Below are 25595 nucleotides of genomic sequence, written 5' to 3' on the forward strand. Positions count from 1 at the left end.
CTAGATGATTTTATTTACAAAAATAAAAAATAATACCTTCATCCATGATGATTCTAAAATCAACTGGCAATGGCCATGTCCAGAAGTTGGATGCTACCATCGTCGCTGAGGCCTGGTAGGTAGCTAGCCGCTGTGGCTCCGGAACACAGACTATCTCATCTACTAGTCAACAAAACTATTTTGTTCATAAGCGTCAGGGAAATCTGCAGAATGGGTCAGCAAAATATTTTTACCAAGTCGTGGTAAACACGACTCAACATGGGACGGAATAATCCTCCATAAAAGGAAACTGCCAAACAGTCAAACAAACAAGACGCAAGGTTTATGGGTTATCAACAAATGTGTTTTTGTATACTCGAAAATATTGAAGACAAATTAACACGTAGGTTTGCCAACGTATATTTTACCATACCTAGACCTCTACTGGTACTGGTGCTGGTATTTGGTGGGGGGAACAAGTCCAGCAAGTGGGCCTAGTGGTCCTTTTTGCCAACCTAAGTTGCCGCCACGTACTAACCAAGGTGAGAGTGTCAAGATTCATTCTTCAGGACCGCCGAAAAATGAATGTTTAACTGCTTAAGGTGGGAATCGAACCGAACTGAGCGCACTAGGACCTGCGCCCTAACCCGCACGGCCGTCACGTCCCTACCGAGACCTCTATCTTTCCATCTTTTAATTTTGCCATAATTGCTATTATATCTGTAAAGTATAATTTTATTCACCGTGAGAGGACTCTGATTTGGATCTCGCGGAACAATACCAGATAAAACAAGGAACTTCTTAGAAGACCTAGGTGTTAGTATAGGGATACAGCCATCTTGGCGGAAAAAATATTTTTCATACATCATCATCTGCATGGGAATTAGCTCTTAGATTTATATATATAATTACAATTCAATCCATTATAACTTCCAATCCATTACAAAAGACTGATCCACTTGACTGTAATAAGGCCTAATCTGGACATACAGAGTTGAGCTATGGGGTTCCACAAAACCATCGAATTCCTCTCGTATCCTATCCTAACAGTCGAAAATCCTTCGTAAAATCCTCAATGCTCCTTACTTTGTCTCAAATCAAGTCATCCATCAGGACCTCTATGTTCTATATGTTGCCGATTTGGCCAGTGCCAGATACCAATCCTTCCATGATAAACCTCTCAACCACCCAAACCCATTTGTTTCTAACCTGACTTCTCCTTCAATACCTGATAATCACCCTAGGTGTCTGAAAAGAAGATGGCCCAGAGGTCTTCTTCTCTAGTAACGTAATTGGAGTTATACCACTGGGTAGATTCTACACATGTTTGAATCATGCTAATTTATATATAATAGAAAATTTACTTATATACTGTTGTAAATAACAATAAATAAATTACTTAAAAATAAAAAAAAAATTGATCTACTTCTGTGACTTTCATGTCTTTGATTTGATTGTATATTGCTACCTAATAATAAATACTTTTAATTCGTTAAACGGATCAAACGTGGGTTACAGATCACTGGAGATGGGAGCTATGAGGGAACTATGAAAGGGGGAGAAATAGGGAGAATAAAATTGTCAAGTAGATGAAATAGGATTGTCAAAATGAAATAAAATGTTAAATAGGGGGAAAATAGTTATAATATATTGTATTTAGTTTATAGAAGATTATTGTTTTTCAAAGGGTAAAAAAGGAAACATTTCATGTATTATATATGTATGAAGTATTAATTTTATTTTTATGAAGGATACGAAAAGAGAAAAAAAAGAGGTGGCATAACCTTCAAATATAAATGAATTTATATATATTATTATTGAATTAATACATATTAATAATAAAGTCAATATGAAGAAGTAAATATTTATCTTTTTAATGACAAATTTAAATTCTAGAACAAAACTTATTCAGTTTATTTCGAAATTTAAATTTCCACAGCCATATAGATGTCAAAAATTAACATTTTAAATAAAAAATTAATTTATCTACACGATGTGCTCGTATAATTGATTTTTTTTCTAAATAACTGCAAAAAAGTAGATACACTGATTAGTGAAATAAAAGTCTTCAGTTAATAACTCCAATTCCAAAAAAAAATCAGAAAGTATGGGAAACATAAAAATTACTGGAATTTACATTGTTCCCTTTACCATTTATTTAATGATAAATTGTTATTGAGTCAATATTAAAAATTCAAAGACTGATTTTATAGAATTAGTCATCCAGTTAAACAAAAGGCTCATTTAAACTTTAATGATAAAAAGTTTCTAATCATTTATAATAAAAATAAATAAATGATTCAGGGAAGTTCGGAGTTATATAACAACTGATGACACATTTAGCAAAGAAAACAATAAATTTTTTTTAAAAATCACAGAACCTTGAAGCTGATTCAAGCGATGCTTACTAATCAGTAGTTTAAAATAAAATAGGCTGGCAATATAAAAATAAAAAATCGGTGAAAATATTTAGAAATAAAATAGTCCAATAGTAAAAAAACATAATTTTAAATTAAAATTTGTCAATTAAGGATGAAAAAAAAACAAGCGCATTGGGCATATTGATATATCCAATGAAGTAATGCCTAATATACCACATCGGTTTGTGCTACGGGGATAAATGAATGCACCACTAGTGGAGGATATTATTTTAAATAATGTTGTAAAAAAAAAATTTAAACTATATGTGTATAAATGACAAAATTTCACAATAGAAATTGGTAAAATTAATAAATATAAGGTAAATATAAAGTACAATATTTTTATTGTAGTAAGATAGCGAGGCGATCAATAAAGGCATCAAAATAGTAAAAGAAAACTATTTATTGTTAACCAAGGTTTTGCCCCACTTGGCATGGCTTCGTCAGGAGTAGCTTCAATCATAACTAATATGAATCTAAACCTGTGTGACTTATAAACAGTTTTTTCTACTATATTGGTCAGCTATCAGCTTCTTCCAATACAATATTTTTAATTGTATAGATACAACATATTGATAAAAATTGTTGATAAGATTAAATTATTTGTTACTATTCTAGTACATGAGTATGGGGTAAATCCTCAAACGTTGTACAACAACAAAATATAGAAAAATAATATATTCTAATTGGAAATTTTCTTCACCTCAGCATTTAAAAAAAATAATATAATCAACTTCCTATAAAGGAAAATCCAGGACAAAAATAAAATAAAAGGAACAACTTGAAGATCATCAGGAGAAAAAACAGGTTTTGACTAAAAGTATGGTATTAAATACGAGAAAAACAAAATTTAAAAGTTGATGGTTTATAAAACAAAAAAAAGTTTTGGGTTTTAAATGGCCGATTTATCAAAAACTTATTACCATTAATATTTAATTTTAAACTGTTGAGAATTCATTAATTTGGATATATCCACTGTTTACCATCTACGCATGGCCTATTCCCCAAATAGGAATTTTTGGACCCATTTTTCACAAATATAGAACCGTTTTTTTGTATTTTCGGCCAAGCAAAATATTCCTTTTCTTTATCTATTTTTATCCACCACCATTTTAACTATATACATTGTAAAAACTTTTGGTAGAAGTTGGTAAAATGTTGAACCCCTACATTATCATTTGATATAAATAGAGTCTCAAATGGTGTATTTCCAGCAAAAGCTAAGAAAGGCTTACACAACATATGTACAAAATTGAAGAAAATCAGAGATGGTAAGGTTCAAAAGTGTTGAGTTGACGTGGAATGAACCATTCCTAAATTATTTCACGGAACCCCGGGAAGGTAAATCACTTTGAACAATATTCAATATGACTTTTAATGTTTATATTTCAATTTTAAAGTAGTAAGAACACTTATTAATTTATTAATTATTACCTTAATAATTCATAATACTGGAAATCATTAGATGTGAATATTTCATAAATAAAGAGTTAACGGGCATAACTTCAAATATATGGTTAGGATACTTAATCCAGGAAACATCCTGTATACGATTTATATACCAAAACGCAATAGTTGAAAATAAATTGAAATTTAAAAAATCAATAATAAAATAAAACACTAATCAAAAACAATATATTAGTTGGCTTTAACATTATTTTTTAAAGCTTTGCTAAATTAGCAATGCAATTACCAGGAAGAGCCATGGCATTCTGTAAAAACTTGTAAATTATGCCAAAGAATTTCAAGGCTGAATAACGGTGAATTTTCAATCACTAATCTTTACAACGTAGTGATTTTAAAAATATATTTAGTATCGCAAAGTTGAAGTACTATAAATTCATAACAAATAGAATTTTTTTAAATTTTAATGATTAAAGAAGACGTGATATGAATCAAGAAGAATTTAAATTCTCATTCATAAAGCACCGCACATGTTTTAAAATTAGCTTTATAAATTTATGGACTTTTCAAATTTTACACGACTCAATATCTTATAAAAATGGTAGAGTACAGGAAAGATAAAAAAACTCATAACAATTAATACTGACCAATATTGCAGATGCTCCATCTCAAGCCTATATCCATATTTAATTTGTATCTTCATTTATTTCGGAACTAAACAAAGATAAAAATAGACTTCAAAATTAAAAAAAAAAATAGACACACCATAAAGTAAACAATTTTATTACCACAAAGGCCTTTTTTTATATAAGGCATCTTTTGCTTTTATGTCGGATTCACACGTTGGTCACTTGCCGCAAATCCAAGACTAGTAGAAATGCTGGGTAAACAAAGAAAGCAACGAACGTGAGTATTGACATACTTGTGTGTTCTTTTGCCTTTTGTAGGTTATTGCATTCGATTTAATTTATAAAAAATACATTAAAAAAAAATTATTTATAACTGTATTACAATATATGCAACCAGTAAATGTTAGTTATACAATGATATGATACATACATGTTATGGATCTATCCATTGATAGAACTCAAATAACATTTCCAGAGGAGAAGATCTCGAGGCCTTTATATTTTCAGACGCCAAGGATAATCAAGCAATGAAGGAGAAGCCAGATTATAAACAAGTGGGTTTGGGTGGTTAAGAAGTTTATCATGGAAGGATTAATATCTGGTTCTGGTCAAATCGGCAACATATGGAACATTGAGGTCCTGATGTATTATTTTATTTGTGACAAAGGAGCATTAAGGATTTTACGAAGTATTTTGAACTGTAAAGATTGGATACGAGAGGAATTCGATGGTTTAGTGGAGCCCTAAAGTTCAACTCCGTAAGTCCTGGGCCCTGTTTCATAATAAAGTACAAACTAATACTATTAATCTTGTGGTTTGTATTTGGTACAATTTCACTTACTTACACAATTCTGCTAGATAATTGTTTACTTTCAAACTCATGTAACAAATAGTCATCACCAATAGCCATCCCCATCAAGAAACATAATGTATTAGAGCTCACACTTTATAGTTTGTGTATTTGTATTTATGGACTAATACTATTAGCTTTTATTATGAAACAGGCCTCATATATGCTTTATTTTAGTCATATAAATGGGTCTTTTATTATTAGTATATTATAAAAATAAAGATAGACTATTTAAGTAAGAAAACTTAAATATCAGTATATTATAAATTAGGAGGTATATGATAAAGTAGGAGGTATATGATAGAGTAGGAGGTATATGATAAATTAGGAGGTATATGATAAAAATTCATAACAATGGTACTACATAACATATAAACCCAACATTTGTTTAGGAATTTTTACAGAAACTTGCTAATTTAATTACCTGGACACATAATGACTTTGTAAATTTACATTAGTGCAATGTTAAATTAAAAAAACAGCAAAAGTTAATAAACAAAATTTCAAACAATAAATTTATACCAAATCGATACCATTTTAAAATATACAATCTTAAACTAGTGTTAATTATTAAATCCAATTCATTAAAATTCAAATTTAATCAAAATCCCAAATATTTGTCTGTAGGCAGTTCCTAAGCAATGCTAATTGAATATAAACGTTGTGAATAATATACAAGCTCACTTGTGCCCAAAAACCGACACGAAAGTCAGACCAACTTGTCGCAGTCCAAATAACGTCCAAAAATCCAAATAACTCATCCACATGCTTGCGCTTGGGCGAATTTGCCATATATTGACAAACGCGTAGGGACACATTTGAAGCCAAAAAGACACTAGAAGAAAAGAATTATTTTGGTTGATTTTTGTTCCCACTAGATAGGAAAAGTTTTTAATTTCAATCAGATATAATTGAACATACTTCTAGTATTTCTCAGGACAAGAATTTGCATAATCCAAGGTTTTCCAAGATTAATTTGTTGGATTTTATACTTGAAAAAAAAACAGATGTGAGTAGATTGAAAAAGAGATGTGAATAGATTTACGTAATTCAAATGCATATTGCATTTGAATTACGTTAATAAACTCAATCTTTGTTCTTTGTTCAGATATTGAAATAAGCGTTCATGAATATTTGTACAGAAGACAAATAGGTTTGGTCATTAACTCTAATTGTAACTGTCTAACTGTCTAAACTCTTGGCCCGCGATATTTATCACGCTTATACAAAATATATTTATTTTATGATGACCAAAGTAATGAAAAGCAATGTATTAAAAAAAATTCAATATTTGTCCATCCATATATTTGTAGTGTTATATATTTCTTTACAATTTGTATTTAGTATCATTATTATTATATTACATATGGTTACATGTAAGAATAGGGAGTGGGTAGCTCGTTGGTAAGGCAATGGACTACTAACTTCAAGGTCCCGGGTTCTATTCCGGCTGTGGCAGATAATCACTATCTGTTACCTGTAGGCGTTGAGTCAGCCCTGTGGGTTCGGGAGTCCTCGGTGCCAACCCAGCCTCATAAAGTGGGTACCCTCAATCGGATAAAAACCTGGCGGTCAAGCCATGTTGAGTACTTCCTTACAAAGTAATGCACTTCATGAGTTGTAGCGGTTCAGATTTAATTTAATTACATGAAAGATTAATATGAATATGTTTCAATTTTTCACTAAAAAAAAATGTCTATAATGAGTATAAAGGTATATTATTCTTATCCTAAATTATATAGGAATATATAACTTTATATGCGGTCCCTGAGTTATGTCCATTTCTAAAGTGACCCGCGAGATCATTTGGGTTGGCCATCCCTGGTTTCAATTGAGGTCCATCCTCAAAGAATGCGACGATAAACGAATTATTGTTGAGACTAAAAGTAAAATCTGACTATTGTCATAACAACCATAAAAAAACAATAAAATTAGAAATTTCTTAATATTTATTTCTCGGCGGTCCCGGGAAATGAATTATGACGCTCCCACCTTGCTTACTACGCGGCATGTATGGTAATCGCTTAATAATGAAATATTATACGAAAAAAATATGTACCACGTTTTGATGCAGGGTGTACGGTAAGATTGGATCGTTTTATATTGAGCGAAATAAAACAAGCAACCAATCGAAGAAGATAAGATCAGCATAGAATAATTCAAAACAGGAGATGTACATGAGAAAACTCTACATCCAAAGAGCAACATTCTATCAAGTTGAAGGATTTTTTTTCTAACAGAACTCCTTGGAGTGTTCATTCTCTTAATGGAAATGGGTTACGTCAGTTGATTGTGGGAGAGGAATTGGTGGAACACTATCAACCACAATTATTCCGGTTGATCAGTTAACTAGCAATGCAGGGTAGGGATGGAGATGTAATCATTTAGTAACGTCCTCAGATGCAATTGAGGATATCCTGTCATGTTACCTTTCTGTCGTAATGGTATTCTTCCCCTTCAAAAAAAAATATATGTATATACATAAACAAATACATACACGAACACCCCTCCGTCTAGACACATACATCATCGGTTATTTATTTTGTATCTGTACTTAGCGTTTGGTTTACACCAGGCTAGGTTCTGTGGCTACTGTCTGTTTATTTATTTGGTGACTCAATGGCAATGTTCCGTTAGTTTTTTGGGTTTTTTTTTCTAACCCAAGTTTTTCTAAGCTGGCGCCTTCAGTGTACCAGCTATTACTACATTTTGACAACAATAAATTGTTTAAAATTTTGCTTATCACGTTTTTTTTTTCCTTTTGTAAACACTTTACTTTTATTATTAAACATCAATCACAAACCGCATTAACTATTCACAGTTTTATTGTTTATCTATAGATAGCTGCTTTCCTTGAATTGTGCCACATCTGACAAAAAAAAATTTTGATTTTATTTTGAAATGAAATTGTTACCAATATATTACCGTAGAAAGGGGAGGGTTTCTCTCTCTGGTCTGATTCCTATAGACTGTCCCAAAATCAGTATAATTGTAAGTAACCAAATTACCAGTCTATAGAATATGTCATATACAAATGAGTTGAAGTGAATAATTGTTCCATATTTTATTTATTAAGTCATCCGCGCCATCATCAGGCAATTCACATTTCAAAATAATAAATTTCATATTATGCATACAACACTACAATAATTCAGCAATATGAATTCAGTTTAAAACAACTACATAAACATTATTATTTTTTATCATTTAAAAATTATATAAATTAATCTGGTCTATTTACTTGGTCTCTCTATACTAATTCCAATAATCATAGTTGCTGTCTAATATTATTAAAAGTACTAATTTCATTTTTAAAATAAGGAGAAACAAATTATACAAAACATTATTGTTAACTCCACTTAAATTAAGGTTATCCTGATAATTTCGATAACTAATAGATTACCTCCATGCTAAATAATTCCTACCTCTTTTCTTTACAAAGATGAAAGTTCAAGTAAAATATTTTTTAAAACGTAGTTACGATACATCATTCCTAAATTACTATTTTACAATATAACTATACCAATTGTTTATCATATCTATATAATGTGTACTTAAATTATTTATTTATTAAATTATTATGTTCAATATTTTTATCAGTGTATATAGCACCTGCTATTTTCCTATGTTTAGAGCGATTAACAATTTCTAATATTTTTGGGTTTTCAAAATACAAATTAAAATAATTTTTTTCTTATTATATGTGCCACTATTCAAGCAAAGCAGCTAATGTTACACCTTTTTGTAACGTTTCGTCTAATTTTATAGGCCATTTTCAAACATTTTCATCTTCACTCCAGTTCAAAAACATGAAAGTATTTGTGAAAATTTATTTAAAATCTGTGCTGACGATTCTCCCGATCAAAAATACCCGCTCAGCGCCTTGAAAATACCCGTTTTACCCGTCACTTTTACCCGCTCCTGGGGAAATCAGTGACGTCGTTATAACTGCAATTGTAGATATTACAGTTATGATTGAACTGTCGCACTAGCCTTGGCGAGATAGTTGATTGTACAAGCAGTATCAGTGAAGCAACTGTCACGTTAACAAACAGATATATACCTCGTTAGTGAATTATCATAGTTTTTCAACAGTTTCAGTTGAAGCAACAGTCGCAGATCATGCAACAGTTTGTTAGTTGAAGTGATCCTAACATTTACTGTCATGACAGTACTGTCGCACTGGGTCTAGCGCGATAGGTGATAGTACAAGTAATGTCAGTAGACTAACAGTCGCGTTAACTAGTACGTTTAACTTTCATAGGTATACGCCTTGACAATGAACTGTTGCAACATATTAATTTTACCAAATGTAATGAAGATGGGTGGGAAAACATTGTTCTTATTCGGAATGAACTTAAAATTATATTATCTTCGGACCCTCAAAAATAATCCGCACAAGGCTTCAAAATTATATTCATTACAGGCCTCGAAATTAAATCTACCCCGTTACCCCAAAATAAATATGTCATGGGTTCCAAAAAATCTAGGTACGTTTACTCTCCAACATAAAAAGTGTACAATGATAAACTAAAAACAAATACTGCGACACTGTCCGATTATCTGAAATTTGCACTTTTTCTAAAAGCGATTAGCGTTTGTAAAAAAATTTGAGAATAATAATAAATAATAGCTCTCCCTGCATATATGGGCTTCTCTATGGGTTCTCTGGTTTTAACAAAAGTTCATCATTCCCCAATAAAAAAAAAATTAAATTTAAATAAATAATTCAATTTTTATCCATTTATGTCTCAACAACAAAAGAATATGTTTACCTAATGTTTTAATGTTTCGTAGACATTGTTGTTGTGATCTGGGTAGAATAGCCTGGATGAAGTTGAGTGTTTAAATAATTTTAGTTCCAAAAGTGTATTAAGGTAAGATAAATTCTAAATAATGTTAATTAATTTGAGCTGTTAAGGATCATATATGTAATAAAAGCTGTTTTGTGGGATGTCCCTGAGGATGGCCAGATTGGCCGAAACGTCGGACTTCTAAGAAAAATAAAATGTGTTGAGACAAAAATGAATAAAAATTGAATTATTTATTTAAACTACATTAACCAGTCTCAAGAAAAATTTTAAGATTGTAAATAAAAAAATAAAAGTTTTTTTTTTTGGAAAATATATATTCGTAACAATCAAAGAATTAAAAGTCACGTTCTATTTCATATCCTTTTGTACGTCCTTTGTAATGAAATTTAAATAATCTAACAAAAATCAAAATGATTAAATTGATTACTACAAAAACGTATATGAAATCAGATAGTCCTAAAAAATCAAACAATAACCAGAGCCATGAAATCACTTATGACGATGTACTGGAATCCAATCATATGAAATAATTTAATTGAACCCTCCCCCCCCCTTTAGTGTCTAATTAAACTTTGAGCTTTGATCCATTTATAAATCTAGTCAAAAGATTGATCTACGTGACAATAATAAGGCCTATCTAGACATAAGGAGCTTTGGGGCTCCACTAAACCATCGAATTCCTCTTGTATCCAATCCTTACAATCCAAAATCCTTCGGAAAATCTTCAATACTCATTACTTGTTCACAATTTAAATCATCCATAAAGACCTTAATGTTCTATATGTTACCGATATTAATTCTTCCATTATAAAATCCCTAACCACCCAAACCCTCTAGTTTCTAACTTTGCTTACTCTTCCATTACTGACAACTCTCCGAAGCACCTGAAAAGAAAATGGCAACGAGACCTTCTATTGTAAAACCGTTATTAGAGTGCAACTAATGGGTAGTTTCTCTACACGCCAGTATCACTCCATTTTGATCTTACATCAAATTTTCTAGATGTATTTTTATGTAACAGTTATAAATGTCAATAAAAAACAATCATTTAAAAATTTTTTGAAGGCTATTCTGGGGCAGATTAGGAAAGTAAACAAAATAATATTAAAAGAAATTATTCATAATTCGATTCTTTCTATTAAATAATTAAAAATGATTAAATGATTAGATGTAATTAATTAATTGTAAGCAATTGTAGAAATGACTATTTATAAATTAAAAATATTAAATTATAAAAGCTGAAAAGTAGGACGCGCTATTACCGAAACGTCCAAATAAATTAATTAAGAACAATTGTGTTTTAATTTTTGACTTGAAGGCAGGAGAATTTTTAAAAAAATTGTAAAATACTGCAGATCAGATGACGAAATAAACTAACAAAAAATATATCTTATAATTACGTTCAATTGCAATATTGCGAATTTAATGTTTGGTTTATAACATCGTAAATTATGCACAATACTTACTAAACCAAAAGTCCTCTGGAGGCATGGTGTAAGCTGGGCAACAGGGAAGTCGAAACTGATTCATCTCAAGTTCGAAATGGACCGAAGAAAACAAGTATGGGAGGAAAGAAATATTCCGAGAACATCACGAAGAAACTCGAGAATTAAAAAATAATAAAAAACTGCCCTGCCCTACAAGCTAAGTCGGGATTTCCTAGGACACTGATGGCTATGTTGAGGTATACGTGACGCAGGTGAGCGGGACCCAACTCTTTCCTCATGGGCCCTTGCTCCCCAACAGGTAGTTAAGCCTGTGGTCGTATCGATCGGCTTAGCATTCCTATCTATCAGCTGAGAGCTAATATAAGAACATTAAACATCTGAGTAGTAATTCCCTTAAAAATGTTTTGATTCGTTAAGTGAGTTAATAGTGAGTTTTCTACAAAGTCATCGATTAGCGGTCGACAGGTCATATGGAAATAAGCGGAAACTACAATAGTAAATGCCGCTCTGTTATCTTGATTTTTTTAATTATCATAAATTAATTAGTGTAATTAGATTAAAAATAAAACCAATTTTTTAAGTTTATTATCTCAAATTTGCATTTAAATTGGAAAAGAAGAATTATTTTTGTTAATGAGGTGTTTATAATTAACCGTAGATTCAATTTAAGGAGATGGTAGTGGTTGCGTTCAATAATAATGCACAAATAAGTAAAACTGATTTATTTTTTCCGACGTTCCAGCCTGAATTTCAGGCCTTCATCACGGCTGAAAACAAAAAGTAATATAACAACCTCAATTCAGAAAAAAATAAAAATAATATAATATCAAACAAAATTGTGAATATACATAACAATAAATTAAGTAGATATTAGATGATAACAGAAGATGAAATACAATATTGTAGAGATAAGAATTATACAAACAAATGATAAAATAAATTATTAAACATCTGACAGTGCTCATGTAAATAATGAGAAATCGAAATTAACGAAATAAAATAATAAAAATAACAAAATGAAGTTATGTAGTGATTAAAAATATATAAATATTGAAAAGTACGAAAGTAATTTTAACAATAATTTCAAATTTTTCACTAATCATTACTTAACTACTTTATTATGTTGATTTCGATTTCTCATTATTTACATTTTCTACTACACTTTTCATTGCGTTTATTCCTTTATTTACATGAGCACTGTCTTAAGTTTAATAAATTTTTTTAAGTGGAGAAGATGGTCGGGAGTGGGGGGGGGGGCTGCGGTCAACAAAAAAGCACAAATAAACAAAAAATTATAATATGAATTTGTGAATGACACTAATCTGCCTTGTTTAAGTGTAATAATTTAATTAATTATTACACTTAAACAAGGAAGATTAGTGTCATTCACCAAATTCATAATAAATCTATAAACTCTTCCAGTAGAAGATTATTAATTTATAGTTATAGTGCCGATGTTTCAACCTGAGTTTCAGGTCTTTACAGGGAGTTTGCGGCAGAGATTTTGGCTAAACTGGATCTCTACCTAAAATCAGTTTAGTCAGAATCTCTTCCGCAAAATCCCTGATGATTTTTTTGTTAATTTGAGTGTTTTTCCTGACCCTCTCCCCCCCCCCGACCCGACCCCGTTTACTGTTATGTTTGGCGCATGGTAATACGTCAGTAGGACTGCAACCTCGATTTTTTTTTGTTTTTTCCGTTTCAAACAACCCTTTAATACCTATATGGACGATTTTTCGTTTCAAACATTAGTACCGAGACATATCTGAACAGTCAATATAGATATGACCGCGACTCAAACCTTACTCTAGAAAACAAGATGCTTAAAAATCAAATTGAGCAATTTGTCAGTGATATTTATAGAAACTGATGTGCTTAAATGAATTTCTTTAATGTTTGTTACTTTTCAAATATTGAATAAATTAGTGACTTTAATTAAGGTGCTGTCCATAGCTTCAATTCAAAGTTGTTGAGAAAATAATTTGATGAGGCCCCATATCTAATCATATGTTAAAGTGGCCGGTACCTCCACTCGGTTAAAGAGCCTGGTAGTAGCCCGATATGTAACAGCGCTAAACTGATTCAATCAATTGATTGGAAATAACTGAACATATTCCATTTAACTCTTAGTCGACGTGGGTCGTTCTCGTCTACGTGAGGGTCAAACAAATAACGCAGAACACTTTATCATCATTTTGATCTGATAAATGAGAATATTTAAATGGAATGCACATAGCTTGAGAGCAGTCCCTACTCCCGCAAGGCCGAGGATCAGGGCTCTGCGATCTACGGGGCCCCCTCTTGTGATCGATCCACTTCTCCTGATATATATAACATTTCACTTTAAAATTCTGGTTTATAAAAATCAGTATTTGTTAGTTCGTACTTTATTTAATATAGAAATGAGTTCTTGACACAGGTATACAACGTACCTCCCAGAATTAATTAACATTAATTCCATAGCGTAACCTTAGGCTATAGCTAGACTATACTACCTTAGCTGGACTCATATCAACACCTTATAATGTCACAAGGCAATCAAAGGGAGAAGAATCAGTAAAGTATATATAATACATTTCATGTATTATTTATGTATAAAGTAATTTTTATTTATTATCAAGTTACACAATTTTGATCCTTTATATTTTCAACCTTTATTCTTTAATAATTCTCCAACGTTTCGGCCCCCAGGCCATTCTCAAGAATACAACCTATAAAAAGTTTTTTGTTTTTATAACAATTACATTATTTCCTTGACTACACACTGATTTCTTTGGCCATACCTTCAATATTGATGTCATAGCTTTTTAAAATCTCAAAATTGCAGGCTAATTGCCCTTGTCACATCTTTAAAATAAATTAATCATTAAAATAATATCATAACAACTTGTTTTTAAATAGATTTCTTACTCACATAACTTTTTTTTTTTTATTTATAATTTATATCCTAGATTTAAAAAACCTTTTTTCAAATAATTTTTATTGATTTATTTTTACAATTATTTTGTTGAAAACAAAAAAAATATTGACAAAATTAAGCATTTTTGGAGCGTAGCTTAGAAAATATACATGTCTATTTTCCGTTATTATATGACAATCGGTTTGCCGCTTTCTGAATAATATGAAAAAATATTACTAATCATATTAAATGATTTTTTAATCACTAAAAATTTAAACAATACAATGAGGCTTGAAGGTTGAGGCAAATCACATTCATTTTAAACTACATTTACAACTTTTAAATACCATTTTTCAAAAAAATTAAAAAATAAAATTTTCACCTTGCTTTATTTAGATTTTTATTTTTACAACGGTGACAATGGTTCATATAATCGTTCATAACACCTCTGCATTTTATCCAATTCTTACGTTAATACAACTGTTGGAAAGCTGAATGTCACCACTTGTAACTTATATTAACTTAACTAAGTTTAGGTTTAATGCCCTTATGAGATAAAATATTGGATTCAAAAAAAGAAAAGTTTTTCAAATGTTTTATTTTATATCTTCGGTTCTAATCTGTTTAATTAGATCCGGTTTGTGCCCTTTGGTGCACTTTATTGAGCCCTTAACCACTACCATGTTTGGGGTAGATTGGTTGAGTCATGTTGGAGTTAATTATATTTTTTTGATTTTTCAAAAGAAATCAAAAGCCCTAGTCTATCGAATCAGTGGGTTAGAATGGGTAAGGAGTTTGGAATGAAAAGACGCATATCCGTTTTGGGACAAATTTGCAACGAATGAATTGTTAAGGTCTTTGTGGATGAGTTTATTTGTAACGTAATGAGAATCAAGAATTTTACATAGGATTTTGTATTGTAAGGATTGGATGCGGGAGGAATTTGAAGGTTTTGTAGAGCCCCAGAGCTCAATTTCATATGTCCAAATTGGTCTGATTATCAAAGTGGTTACTTGTAGTTTCAGTCTTGTATGTGGATTCCTAGTTTACTCGGAGGTGGACTCCATGATGTGTCAGGTGGGGGGGGGGGCAGTACTTTATAACCAGCGGTTGTGCAAGGAGGTGATTTAGTCAGAATCGATTGCCGGATTTTTACCAAAGTAAGAGTACCCACTGAATAAAGATTCGTGGACCCCAGAGGGGCTTAGAACTCACAGGATTGACTCACGGCAGAATATAATTATCGGTCAATATATAACAAAAATATAACAGAATAAATAATTATCGGTCACTGCTGGATACTAGATCCTCGCAGTTAGTAGCACAATGCCTTACCACTGAGCTACCAACTATCAATTATCCAACGATATGAATTTAATAACGTTATCTTTTGAATATTGATTGAATCATTTTTATGAAAAGTTATTATTTTAATTCCAATTTGTTCATTAACAAAATTTATTTACCTTTACGATATGTATCCTTTAACTGGACTGAAATATGTAAAACGTAAGTGTAGTATGCATATAGACTGTTGTTTAAAACTATTTGTTATGTTAGGATAGTTTGTTGTTTTAATTGTAAATTATATATTAATGCAGTTTTGAGAATGAGTGAATTGAAACGACTAGTATATTAAAGAATTGAATCAGTATAAATGAGTTTAAATATGTACCTGAGAGAGTATAATTAGTATAGCACAAGTCTTTAAAAAGTATTTAATATAGATTTATTTTCGACTTTAAATATTATTTTATAAACAGAATTGCCGTAACACGAAAACATAAAATTTATATGCCACATGGAAAAAACAAAAAAACTTTCTATCTCAACAGCACCACGAATTTTTCAAAATTGTATTTTTGACAATACACATCTCTTGATGTGGGCAACAAAAATGTCCTTACTTATCGTTGTTTCTAACAGATTATTTTGCTTTTTTTTTTAATTTTTATTTATTTATATATTATTTTAATTTAAGAAAAGTCTGTAACTACTGATTTTTCTAATGATAAATTGTATTTCCATAATTTTATCTGAAAATTTCCAGTTGTTAAAATTAATTTTTCTGGATTTGTATTTGGACAGATTGTTACTACAAGGTACATGTCTATAGGAGAAGGAATCCATAAATAATACCTAAAAGCTAAGACACCTATCTAAACAAACAGTCAAAGAGTAATGAATAACCATAATCTTCTATCAAGCTTTAAACATTACGATTTGCTGCTGTAATGCGATTTCATAAATTTTTAAAACTGTTTGTTAAGAAGAAAAATGTTTGTTCTTCAAAGTACACATTCGCGATAAAGGGAAAAATATGAGCCACTCTTATTCATCCGCACTTTGGCCAGGCCCTAAGCCGACAAAATATGTTACAGCAAATTCATTTCAACCCTATTTAGCCCTTGAAAAATTGGCAACATAAATACGCTTTACGTTCATAGGTGAAAGAAGAGGAACAGTGAGTATTAAATCAAGCTCTGGGTGAAATACTGTTACACCTAACTTAGAAGTAATAACAGGGAGTTTTATAAATTATTTGAAATTAAAAAAAAGTTACCTGGCATAAATTCTGAAAGAGAGGAGCTGCTACTAAAGAGGTTGAGAAATTTTTCCTTTTTTTTTTAATCAGTAGAAAAAAAATTGGATAACATAACTTCTTTTTTTCACGAAAAAATGGTTTTTACTTTATCTCGGGAACTACTAGGGGTATTCATGATGTTTAGTTTAACATGTTAAATGGAAAAACTCATGTTAAACAGAGATTTATTTCACCATTTCCTTCTTTCACCATGTTAAAATGATATAACATGTAACATGGTCGAGAGTCTGTTACTAGGTCTGTTAAATGGAGAACGTTTTGTTTGTGTTAGGTTACTTGCTCGCAGTTTGTGTTTTGATTGTGTGCTCTTCCTCACCAGTTAGAAGATCAAGAAGGCACTCAGTAGCCAAACTTTCACATAACTTCCACTTTTCACTAATTTAGGCATGTTGTGATAAATTACTTTAATGAAAACTTAAAAGTAAACAATAATATGAAGTTTTAGAAGGAAAGGTTAAACAACAAGATGCTCGAAAAATCCGCTAGGAGCTCTTATGCATTTACATTTACCATCTAACATGACTTTAAATAGGGCTGCTCACAATCCTGTATTTATAACATTTAACATGGTAAAACATTTTACATTTAACACAACATCATGAATACCCCTAATGTACCCCAATTTAAATGATGTTCTATTACGTTTTTAGTGTTAGCAGCCAGCAGAGTTATCAATTTCGACTATTATTTTTTTTTTAATTAGGCTCTTGGACAAGGATTAGGTTTCGGAATCAAGTGTTAGTTGCACATTCAAACACTAATTGTTCCCTATTATTTGACGACAGAACCATCTATAGCATATCATAATTTAGATGAAACAATATTATCCTCACTGTGATTATTAATATAGATACATTTAAAATTAAAATACAAACTATTAAATCTATTATTACCGATAGTTACTAATTTCAAAACGCAAGTTAACAGTTTAATGATTGGTAATGACATGGTAATTTCTGCTCTTCTATACTCCATCCGCTACGGACTTCGGACTTGTAGTAAGCTACAATTGTGACTGATTGTGCATACACTTTATATATATATATATATATATAAATGAAATGTAATTTCAAACTGCTAAGTCAAAAAAATGTTTGTCTTTGTATTCTAGAATAATCGTTTCAACGATATCTATTTCAAAGGCATTTCACTTCCGAGAGATATGGTCTTATACCCTCAAGCGAAGTTTATTAAATTTATTGCGTCCTCTTTTCCTGTGGTTCTCGAAATAACATAAGGAAAGATGGGAAATTTTATCATTTTATTAAGCAGAGGAACCTTTAGTTGTTTTTAAATTAAAATTTAAACAATACATTGAAAAAAGATTATTTCATCCCAATTTGTGATTAATTTAATTAGAACTATACGTGGTCATTAGTCTAAATTGATAACTAATAATCCAACAGTAGTTGGAGGGAATAACAATGGCGGCTTTTTCATAACTACCTAAAAACTTAATAGAACTAAATTTATTTATCTGCATTCAGTAGTTCTCGAGATGCAGTAAAAAGCAACATTTTTTCCAAATAACGAAAAATCAATACTTTGTGAATTTATCCTAGCAAATATCATAGAAACTGCTACTGGAACGAAAGATATACAGATGTCTATTAGCTCCCAAATGAGTAGCATTAACAGAAGTAGGGTAGCAGTTAAACCAAAATAAATTCACAAAATGATTTGTTGTAGTTCGCAAAAACGATTGTCTTATGACACGATTACACGACTACTAGACTACAAGAGGTAGAGATGCCTATTAGCACCGAAATTAAATCTAGGTTAATGTACTATTAGTTAGTTGATCAAGTTTATCTTCGTAGAAGCAAGTTTCCTTGATATTCACCGAAACTAATGCACAAAATATTGATTTTCGATTATTTGGAAAAAAAATCTTGCTTTAAAAAAAACCAAAAAAAAAAACCTGCAACTCGAAAACTATTGCAAGAGCTCATATTTTAGAAAATTTAAATAATGTGTTATGAAGTTTTTTTAGTGTTTTAGGTAGTTTTAAGAAGATGGAGCTTCACATGAAAAATGAAAGTTTTACATCTTTCTCCAATAAAATAATTTTCAGTGATAAAACTCAAAAATAAATTTTGATTTATTTAAAGATTTTAAATATAACCTCTTAACTTCTTCAGGACTGGTTTTAGTGTTTAAATAAAATAATTTGTATTTAATGAGGTGTAGATCAGTTGCAGGCCTACCTTCTACGCCATAACCCCTGATGAAGACCTGAAATTCAGGTCGAAACGTCGGCATAAAATAAATAAATATTTAAAGGTTTTGTTTAATTATGTTGTTCTTTGCTGACCGCACCCCCCCGATAAACTTCTCCAATAATTTGTATTTAAGTTAAGTCTAAAACACTCTTTATTTCTTTAAATGTCCAACGTATAAGTTCAAGGCTAAGGCAAGCTTATGAATAAATTAATATGATTTTTATTGTTTAATAGGTTGACTTAACTAAATATATTGACCTGGGAAGAATAGCCAGCAAAAGGTTATTACATTTTTGGATATGAGGTATAAATTTATATTTAGGGTATTATTTTTTGTTCAAATTGTTAAAAACAAATATATAATATTTAATATTATTTTTTAACTCTGAAACCCTGCGACGTGGGGCGAAACGTTGGCTCAGTAAAAATAGTATAATCATTTACTATTTGAGTTTTTTTTTACCGCACCCGGACCATATTCCATTCATCTATACACACGATCAATCAATAATCTTCCACTATAATAAAAACTGTTATTTAATAAATGATCCTCGAGTATGGTTAGCCGAATGTTGCGTGTTTAAAGAAATAATAAAGAGTCTTTGAGGCTCACTTTGTATACAAATTATTTTATTTTAACTTGACTTTTTTTTTCCTCAGGGCTCTTGGACAAGAAGAAAATTTATAGTTCCTGATAAGTTATAACTTACATCAGGTTCTAAAATCTTTTAGAAATTATTAACAACAATATTTTATGTTTTAAGAATGAAGTTTACAACTATTTTTGTTTCTCTTTTGACCGCAACCCTGACCATCTTGTTATATATCAATTTTAACGGTCAACTATATATACATATATAATAAATTATGAGGTAAGTGTTCCAGAGAAAAGGAGAATGGATAATAAAATGGATATAAAAACAAATACAAGTGCTTATACGATTACTAGGGGACTGGGATCAAGCACACGTGGCGACTATCAAGTATAATAGCCACTACTCACAGCTACCCTACCATTTATTTTCCAAGGCTACAATATGTCGGGTGCGACAAACATAGTAGCAATGTTTACAATCAATTACACAGTGATGCTATGTAACCAATCATTACAACAATAACGAGTCAAGAGGGCAACAGTTTCAGGCCCACTACTAAAACCAAGTTTTTAAAAATTATTATTTATTTTCATTGTGAAGTCATCAATGAGTTTTTAAAACGGAGGGGCCAATTTATTTGAACTCCAGGACATAAAAAAGACTAATAGTGGACCATCAAATTATATGAAAATGAAAATCTGAACAGCTACAGGGTCAGGGGTTCAGTACATTGTAAGGTAGTACTGTTCTTGAACAACGGTCACACAAGGAGGTGATTTGTTCATAATCACGCTCAATTGCCAAACTTTTCCCTAATTAAGAGTACTCACTTCATAAGTTTTTTGGCACTAGGTAGAAAAACCCACGTGCCTGAGGGTTCTTGCCAATGCGCCCTAGGCACAGTGAAGGTAATTTTAACCCTTTGTACTCGAGACTTGGAATAGAAGCTACTTTTTGGCGAAAACGCACACCTTGGAATCGATATATTACAACTTTAGAATCAAGTAATGCGTTATATTGTAATTTGGTTTATATGTATATGTGGACATAGAAAAATAAATATTTACAAAAAACAAAACCAAATTTAACTCTTATAATTTTCTACAGTATGCTATATTCTGATAAAATAATGATTATAAAATGAAAGAAAAGATAAAGAATTGGTTCGGAAGTTACTAATGGTAAATTACGAAACCATAACACTGTCTTATCGCTGCATAGATCTTTACTATTCGACGCTTCAATACGATGCGAGTTCTAGTAAATTACCTTTCCCAGTTTTCAGATTTCATTATTATCTTGTCTTTATTATCTGATATCTGGAATCCTCACACAAGACTGAAAAGACAGGAAACTGCACGTCGATTTCGACTATTACAGCACTTACTAGACTAACGGTCAAAAGTTCCAATTCATTACAAAAGACTGATGACTACATGACTATTATAAGGCCAATCTGGACATACGGAATTGACCTTTGAATTCCTTTCGTATCCAATCCTTACAATCAAAACTCTTTCGCAAAATCCTCAATGCTCCTTACTTAGTCACAAATAAAATCATATATAAAGACCTTAATGTTCCATGAGTAACCGATCTAGCCCGAACCAGATATCATTTCTTTCATTATAAACTCTCTAACCACCCAAACCCATTTGTTTCGAGTTTCGAGGCTAGCTTCCTTTTACATTCTTGACGCTCCTTACGAGTAGGCCTGAAAATAAGATGGCCTCGACGGATTAGAGAAGTGTATAGTCCTTTATGAATACAATTAGCACGTCCTCTTTTGACGTAAAACCCGTTGATTCATTTATCATATTTTGATCTTTTTTGAACCATTTTAAACAATTGCGGTGGAATAAGTTCATTCTTCGTAATCCTAAATAAACTTCAATGTCCCCTCAGAGTGATATACTAGTGCAGGCTTACGTTCTCCCTTTATATTATCGTGTTCTTCCTTTAGTTCATTATTATATACCCATCGATTCGTTTCTTCACGAAGAAAAAGAATAAAACATTTTGATCATGGTAAATGAGTTTAAATATATTAAAAATTACAAAAACAAAAACACGCTCTCAGTAAAGAAGGCCAATACATTTTTTTTTTTTTAAAAAGTAAATGGCTCCTCCATTGTGATCTGTAGTGATTCATACTCGAGCCTCAAGGCTATCCAAAATTTTCAAATTTCGCACTACCCCATTGTTTTTTCCATTATAACTTTGAAAAAAAATTACATAAAAAATTAGATTTCCTCTGGGTCCCCAGTCGTGCAGGTATAACGGGAAACGAACTGGTTGACAGCTGCTAAAGAAGCATGCACCCTATTTCCAGTGTCTGATTGTAACTTGGCACTGTACGATTACCATAAATCGGTTCAAACCCAATGCAAGAAAACATGGCGCTGTTTTTGGTCCAAGGTGACTGAAATAAAAAAAATGAAGACAATACTTGGTGATACTCAACCTCTACCGCCAATCATCGAAAATCGCCGTGAACAATGCATCATAACCCGACTCAGGATCGGACATACAAGATTAACACACAAGCACCTTCTTGAAAGAAATCCTCTACCGACATGTTACAGTTGTAATTGTACCCTGACGATGGAGCATATCCTGGAACACTGTTCACGGCTGGAATCATCAAGAACGTCTTGTGACCTCCGGGGACAACGTCAAGCCTTACTGGCAGAAAATTGGAATAATTTGTTTAAGTTTCTAAAGGAGAACAACCTGTACCAAGAAATGTAACCACGAAATCCAGAATACGGTGCCTCTAACCCTGTAATTGTATACGGCACCTAAAAATTAAGCAAATAAATAAAATAAAAATAAAAATGAAATTCGTTTTCAGCGTCTTTTGGGACCCTTAAATACAAATTTTCATATAAATTATAAATTGTTGTACTTGGTTTTTGGGAGATATTTATTCTCTGCTGATGATCTGCTTTTATGAAAAACATTTATAACTTCTCACAATTTTATCTACACCCAACTTAATTATAAATGCAGAAAAATTTAATTTCCACTCTCCCAACATTTGGCGGACTTAAACGTGTTATAAATAGTTTTTCGTACCTTTAATTAAAATAAAATTAGTACTTCATAAATATATAAAACATGAAATGTAATACATAATCTCACAAGATGAGATTAGATCCGCCCTACTAAGACCCCAGGGAGCACAACGGTCCTATATCATTTTTGAAATGATTGCTTAAAACAGGGAGAGGAGATTTTAAGATAGTTTAATCGAGCAATATTTAAAAAGCCCCTGAAATAGGAAAACGACGTTAAATCCTCCTCTCCCGCCCTCCGTGGTAGCCTTATTTATCTGATAATTATAGCGAGTAGGTTGGTCGATGTACGACATGTCACAATCCCACAAGAGGAGATCATAACACAAAAAAAGCCATCTTTCCCTACCCGACTCGCCCAACTAATTTTTTTTTTTTTTTTTCCGAACCCTCTAAAAACAGAAATAAAATGTGAATTAGTAGTGCATTACTGTGCAAGAAAGAAAAGTAATTCGTGTTGTGTCTTACCTTTTACTACCTTTGGTATTTTAAGGTTACCTGTTATATTTAATTTTGCATATGTGTTATCCATTCAGGAGCTATTTTGAGTCCGGAGGTGAGGGGCCTCCTCGTGTTGTATCGCATATATGATAAAAAATAAAATAAAAATAAAAATAAAGATAAATAAAAATAATAAAGGATAATGGTGAAATGATAAGAGAAACAGTCTGAAATCAAAAGAAGTGTGAGGGAGGGCGCCCAACTAAGACCCCAGGGAGCGATCCTATATCACTTGAAATATTTGCTTTAAACGGGAGGAGCAACATTTAAAAATCGTCTGAAATTGAAAAATAGCGGGAATTATTATAGCGTATTATTATTTTTATAACATGCTAGTATTATATTATACATTGAATAATAGTTAAACTGCCTTTGCATATTTTATTATACCAGGAGTGGACCTTTCCGCATTTCTGTGATAATCGAGTTTCAAGCTTCGAAATATTGTTAATGATTAATAAATAAATTAACTATTAATTAGTAGTTTTTATGCTATTTTGTGAACCTTTTTTGACTTTTTATATAATTTTTCAATTCATGCATATTTTAGCAGAAAAAACATAAACGACCTATTCGACCTCTGGTAATGCAAGCGTGTTAAACATAAAACGGCCCATGTGCCATTGAGAGCTGACCCCAAGGATTGTGCAAGTTTTACGTAGAATAACAATCCAAGGTTCTCTGACCTCAAAGACCTCACTGATACCAGTGATTATTGGCAGTTCCTATTTTTCCTTACACCTATATATGGAATATATAGTGAAGGGGGCTATTTGAATCCTGTTCGAATTCAGCTTTTCAAAGGAAATACATGTTTTAAGATTCCCTGAGCTCAGATAACCTGTGCGTGAACAGCCTGTTTCAAAAACGAAAAAAATTTTATGTTTTATTTTTTTTTACCCCCTTCCTGGTCATTTTTGACATACATTGTCCAGAGGTAACCAACCTATTCTAGCCATGCTGGGGGTCAAGTTTTCATTTCGTGGGTCCACCACAGAAATAAAAAAGTCGACCCTCCACGTTGAAAAGACCTGTTCCTCAACCCACCTGTAACGATCTAGCCCGAACCAGGTATCGATACCTTAAATCGATTAAAACTTCATGGTATAGTTTACTTTTAATTTTAACTACATTAAAGTAATATATTACAACTTCTATGTTTTTAACACGATAATTTATTATAACATGCCTAAAGAAAGTGAAAAGTAGAAGTGTTAATTTTGATTACTGATTGTGTTGTTTAAAAACGTCCAAAACAATACTAAGACAATCAAAATACAAACTACGAGCAAGTAACCTAACAACAAACAAAATGGTGACTAGCTCAGCTGGTCATTCTCCATTTCACAGACTCTCAACCAGGTTATATGTTATATCGTTTTAACATGATAAAAGAAGAAAATATTCCATAAGTTTTTCCATTTAACAAGCTTTAATATGTTAAACTAAAGATCATGAATACACATGATGTACATTGCTTTGTTATATTTTGTTAAACTGTTGTATTCTCGGCAGAAACTAAGTTTATATTCGTTATTTGCAACTTGAGAAACACTAAAATACATATTTTTATAGAAATTTTTTTTCGTTTGAAATGTTCGCTTTCCAAGACGGTACGTGATTTGAAGTGCGTACTGTAGGAGATCTTTTTTTACCAAAGCGATTTTTTAGTTTTGGCTTTGTATTTTTAAAAATAAAACGTGAAGAAAGAGCCGGATACAAGCAGTAACAAAGGGCTAGGTGATAAATTGTCAAATATCTCTAGTGGAGTTGTTCCCACACCGACAGTGTTAAGCCCACAGCTCTTCACTCTAAAGGGAACTGCCCTTTTCAAATGCAAATTCTTATTTCACAGGTCCCAGCCTCAGGCCCTCAAGAACCTTCTCTAATTAGGCGTTAATATTCATCAAAGTCCCACACAGTGGACACAAAATACACTTATTCTTTCTGAAACATACTTGAGAATACCAACTTTCATCTACGTCAACGCAAAATAACTCTTAACGAACTTCCAGGAAAAACTTAATCAGTAAATTAAAGCAATTATTCAAGACCAATTGGAATAACTCAAAGTGACAAGGCATTGGTTGTTATTCTAGATTTATAGTTTTGAATATTTATCAAGTTGTCTAATCGGATAAATCCAATTAT

The 25595-nt window shown here is 31.4% G+C and overlaps 1 protein-coding gene across 4 annotated transcripts in view; it reads right to left on the reverse strand.

The window, feature by feature from the left end:
* LOC106689406 (probable E3 ubiquitin-protein ligase RNF144A) overlaps positions 1-25595 on the reverse strand; it is an 88626-nt gene that overhangs the window by 33259 nt on the left and 29772 nt on the right. Inside the window, exon 1 of one of the 4 annotated variants that reach the window (XM_024358577.2) lies at positions 4451-4502. The exons of 2 other annotated variants lie outside the window; for them this stretch is intronic. In XM_024358577.2, the coding sequence (XP_024214345.1) occupies positions 4451-4487 (37 nt within the window). In that variant the 5' untranslated portion in view covers positions 4488-4502. Of the gene's footprint in view, positions 1-36; positions 116-4450; positions 4503-25595 lie in introns of those variants that run through there. One more of the 4 variants, XM_024358575.2, reaches the window with a different exon arrangement.

Source organism: Halyomorpha halys, unplaced genomic scaffold, assembly GCF_000696795.3.
Source record: "Halyomorpha halys isolate HHAL.00 unplaced genomic scaffold, Hhal_1.1 Scaffold1351.1, whole genome shotgun sequence".
NCBI classification, from domain to species: domain Eukaryota; kingdom Metazoa; phylum Arthropoda; class Insecta; order Hemiptera; family Pentatomidae; genus Halyomorpha; species Halyomorpha halys.